Source organism: Branchiostoma floridae, unplaced genomic scaffold (assembly GCF_000003815.2).
Source record: "Branchiostoma floridae strain S238N-H82 unplaced genomic scaffold, Bfl_VNyyK Sc7u5tJ_925, whole genome shotgun sequence".
In the NCBI taxonomy this organism is placed as follows: domain Eukaryota; kingdom Metazoa; phylum Chordata; class Leptocardii; order Amphioxiformes; family Branchiostomatidae; genus Branchiostoma; species Branchiostoma floridae.
The window spans coordinates 1-4,611 of NW_023365970.1; the positions used below are offsets into that span (position 1 = coordinate 1).

Here is a 4,611-nt window from a genome sequence, read left to right on the forward strand (position 1 = left end):
AGGAAATTAAATTGCGTTGTAATCCTAGATTTTTGTAAAAACCTAGTATGGTCTTCATCATATAGAATGACCCATGCCTTACCTCCAGTTATCCAACCGACGGAGAGCCATACGGTGGTTCCCAAGTTCACGCCCTCATCGCTAAGAGCGCCCCTGGTGAACGCGCTACGCATTGCAGCTAGCAGGACCATGAGAACGGCCACGCCCAGCAGACAGCCAATCACCGTCAGCCATACCTGTGACGAAGGCATGCCAACTTTAACCTTATCTAGACCGGGCTTTTTTGGTATACCTGGGACGGGGGGGGGGGGGGCTCTTTTGACCCCCCCCCTTCGTAATTTCAAAACGGCTTGGGTTACGATCATCAAATTTGGATGAAATAATGTACTAGTAAAGTTTTATATTTTCTATAATTTTTGTATAGTTATGACGTAATATGACGTAATTATGACGTCATAATATCATATTTTGGGCCAAAATCGTCGAAATAGGAAATTTCAGCTATACTTACAGGTATTAAACAAAACGATGACTATAAAGGTTACATTATTGGTGTCTAAGTCTGCCAAGTCTTTTGTTGCCAATGACGACGACACTGACGCCTATATGACGTCAGGAAATGACGTCATTTGTCCGCCATCTTGGATCGACTAGCTTGAATTTTCTAAAATACGATTTTTTCTACATATAACCCCAAAACCCAATATAACTGGCCTTAAAAGCTTCAAGTAATTGTTTTTTCTAAGAAAATAAAAGATTTTGACAGTATTTGAGTAAAAATAACATGTATTTTTCATTGAAAATGTCATTGTCCGCCATTTTGGATTTTGACCCATGACGTCATCAAATTAGCATTAATGATGAATATTAAATTAGAAATGTAACTTAGAATTACACAGGATGTTAATGATATAAATAAAAATGTTTCGTCTAGCAATAAAACCTTGAAATCCCATAATTCAAACTGAAATTAGTAAATTTGGTAAAATATGCCTGTCAGAAACCCGTTGCCATGGCAACAGGAAAAATTCCAAACTTTTTTTTTTTTCGCAGCATTGTTGCCAACAATATTTTAGGAAAAGTCACCAAGTTTCGTAGTCCTAGCATACGTCGTTCGGCAGTTATAGTACGTCAAAGTCGGCGAGGGCACTTTTAGCCCCCCCCCCCCCGGTCTAGATAGGGTTAAAGGTAGCTGAACACAGTTTTCGGTTTATGGGGATCTCTATAGTTAAGGACCTTAAGGTGGCTGACATCGACGCGGATAGAATGGCATTACAGTGATACACTATAGGAGCACAACAGAGTAGTGTGCTGAAGGTTAGTGTATAAAATAACTGAAAACAAAATGTTGACGCCCTGTGTGTTCATGCGGAACTGCAGCCGACTCACACAGGGAATTATGTAAAGGTCACGCACATTTACACACCGACTTGGCAAACTTCACGATCTTGTTCTTACCGTTCCCTTAAAGTCCATGTCTCGCTGGCTTTCACGTTTAAGTGTTTACAGATCTTTACAAACGGTTCAAGATTCGATCTTCTTACGTACATGTCATGAATAGCCAGCATCACGTCAATGCAAGTCACGTTATAGGAGTTCAAGCTTACTACCGTCCGCATGTGCAGCATACACAGTATGCAAATCAACTGTTTTTATGATTGTTTCATTCCAACCTACCTGCAGTTCAAACGGTTTCAGGAACGCCCAGTAGTCGTGGTGCGCGTGCGCGTCAGGCACCTTCATTAGCATACCGATGCCGTATTCCATATAAGGCTTGGTGAAGTCGATGACGTCCTCCCGGTATGACGTAATGGTTAGAGGCGCCACTATCATGTCGGCTCTCTGAGGAAAAAGGTTTCAACATCATCATCATCATGTATCATCATCACAGAGTTTTCCACTGCAAGCATAAAGAAATTCTTACGGTCAATGTTTACCACCGTAACGTAGCCCGTAAAAGTTAGCCCTAGGCAGATTTGAATAGTAGCCGCTGAACGGGGCAAGATTCATGCAAAGATCATCTTGCGGAAGGAAAACGCGAGGTCCGTGTACCACCGTATCAAAATGCGCTAAAATGCGTGTCAAGTCTTGTTGACGCAAGGAAATGGGCGTTCGTGCCATGTCAGCATGACGAGACGAACCACACGTACGTGCTAATCGTGCGTGCGTTGTACACATTCCCACCGGGTGTTTCTTCACATAAAATGAATGAATAATCTATTGCGCAACAATTGACAATACGTGACTTACACCATGAACGATGTCCCCCACCGCACCGGTCCATCCTTCGCCCTCGTGATACGTCCCCTCATGCCCATCGTGCGCCTCTAGCAGCTCGTACGTGAACTGCAGCTTGTAGGCTAGCACGTCTAAGAAGTCCACGCAGAAGCCCCGCCAGGTGGTCTCGTTGTTGGAGGTCGACTTTATGGCGAAAGGCTCTTCCTGATAAAAAATTATTGATACATATGAAATTCAAACCATCGATCCAACTAGCGACAAGCGCTTTGGTAGCCAAGCCTTACACACCACCCCAGCGCTGGTCACCTGTTGGATTCATGTATTCTCCAAGCAGAGGTTGGGTTGCGGAGATTGTAGTGGTCGGGATTTTTACTGGCCCGCTTCCCGAGCACTACTATCTCCGTGACCCAACCTCTGCTTGGAGAATAGGATTCATGTCAGGCCATAATATGCCCCATTTAGCACAAAACTTTTGTTATTGTTTTACTTATTCCGGGAAGCAGTCGTCTTCCGGGAGGGACGCAAAACGGGGGTCCCGTGCTCGAGGAGGTGCCTCGACCACGTTAATCAGCCTCATTACCTACTGGCTGGCAAAATACACCAGCTTATTATTATCATTATTATTATTATCATTATCATTGGTTTGGCTGTACTTCAGCACTCACAAGGCCACTGCCCAAGTAGTCTATGGCCAATTGTTTTGTAGAAGGAATTTGACGTAACAATAATGGACGCTTACCTCGAAAGTCACGACCCGAAAGAACCTTCCTGTAGAAAAAGCAGAAACTATTGTCCGTCAACCAACCAACCAACCAATCAATCATGTAATCAATCACTCAATCAATGAATCAACCAATCAATAATTCAATATACCACAAATTAATCAGTAAGTGGATAAATTAATTTTACTATGCATCGTAGCAGACACAACGGCGTCATTATTTTGTTGACTACCATATAGGAGCTTAACAAAATTCACAATTTGCCTAGTAAATGTCGTTTTAGTGTTGTCACATGTGGGTGTACATGTTCCCATTCCTCGCTTACAGCATGCCATCACCGGGTACAATAATGACTACCACTTAACTTTTTACGACACGTAAGGGCGTCATAATTGCGTTGATTACCACACTTCGGGAAACTTAACAAAACTCACAATGTTTGCCTAGTTGTTTTTTCCTGCAGTCGCATGTGCAAAAATATGGAATGATTGGCGAATAGAGAGAATAGCACTACGGAGAGGAGTCTCGGGTCGTGTAATGACTTCTCTGACCGGCCGAATCTCCTAGCACTCCATTCAATCTATGTGTCCAATTTCTACTATTTGACTAGAGATCCACGGAGTCTGTTGAGTCAGTCTAACTTCTGGCCGATTATTCCATTTTTGCACCGAATACTGCGACCTGTAAACCCGTAAGACGGTCTGCTGGAGGCTACTACACCAAATTGCTGGATCAAAACGAACCGTTTTACGAGGACACAAGTAAGAAAAACGCACCTTTCAGCGACTGCTGGCTCGGCGTTGTTACGTTGGAAGCCGTCGCAGTCGCACAAGCCCAGCACGCGGACACCAGAATTACGGAGAACCACATCTCGTGCCACCACGCTGTCTACCAGCTAGATCACAAGGTTGTGGGTTCGAATCCCGGGTCAGGCTAAACGTCGATGCTGTAAAAATCTCCAAACGCAGTCTACTTGTAGGGTTGCGATCCCGTGGATATGATGTTGTTTGTCGCTCCCCGTTAAGTGCCAGACCTAGAGCACCTTATCACAGAATTAGCCAGACGACAATTATCGGTAGAGTAGGTGCGCCACCCGCACCTATAGCTAGATCTTCGATGACTCAGAAACAGTCAGGATCTAATAGATGACCCCTCCTTAATGGTACAATAATCTACGTGATTAAGACCTCATATACCTGTTCTTTCATACCCAAGGACATTACGGACGAACAGATCCCTCTCAAACCGCGAAAAGTGATGGTTGTGTTTAGATACTCTGCAAGCAGAGGTTGGGCTCCGGCTGTTTTTAACGTTTTTAGTCGTTTTTATCGGGTTTTCTATCTCAAATTGTATCTTGTATTGTCAAAACCTAACCTGTTAGGTTTTGAGAATACATGATACAATATAGAATAGAAAGCCCGATAAAATCGACTAAAAAAACGTAAAAAAAACACAGCCGGGGCCTGACCTCGAGCTCTGCTTGCCGAGTAGTGTTTAGAACACAGCCACACTTATGTATCAGAGTAGGGGTCTTGCATGCACTTGTGCAATAACAAAACTGGTGTGTTAATGCCTGGAAGCGATCTACCAGTTATGCCAGAGTACCAGAGAAGACCGGACGTCTCATGGCGATGTTTCACTAGCCTCTACC

The 4,611-nt window shown here is 43.8% G+C and overlaps 1 protein-coding gene across 1 annotated transcript; it reads right to left on the reverse strand.

Annotated features, from left to right (window-relative positions):
• Positions 1-82: 82 nt before the first annotated feature.
• LOC118409062 (glutamate receptor U1-like) lies at positions 83-4,241 on the reverse strand (the record flags this gene model as incomplete). Its single annotated transcript, XM_035809930.1, has 5 exons — positions 3,737-4,241; positions 2,978-3,006; positions 2,251-2,442; positions 1,678-1,842; positions 83-236 (listed from the first exon to the last, which is right to left on the reverse strand). Coding segments are annotated over exons 1-5 (634 nt in total), but the record flags the coding sequence as incomplete, so codon positions are not given.
• Positions 4,242-4,611: the final 370 nt, after the last annotated feature.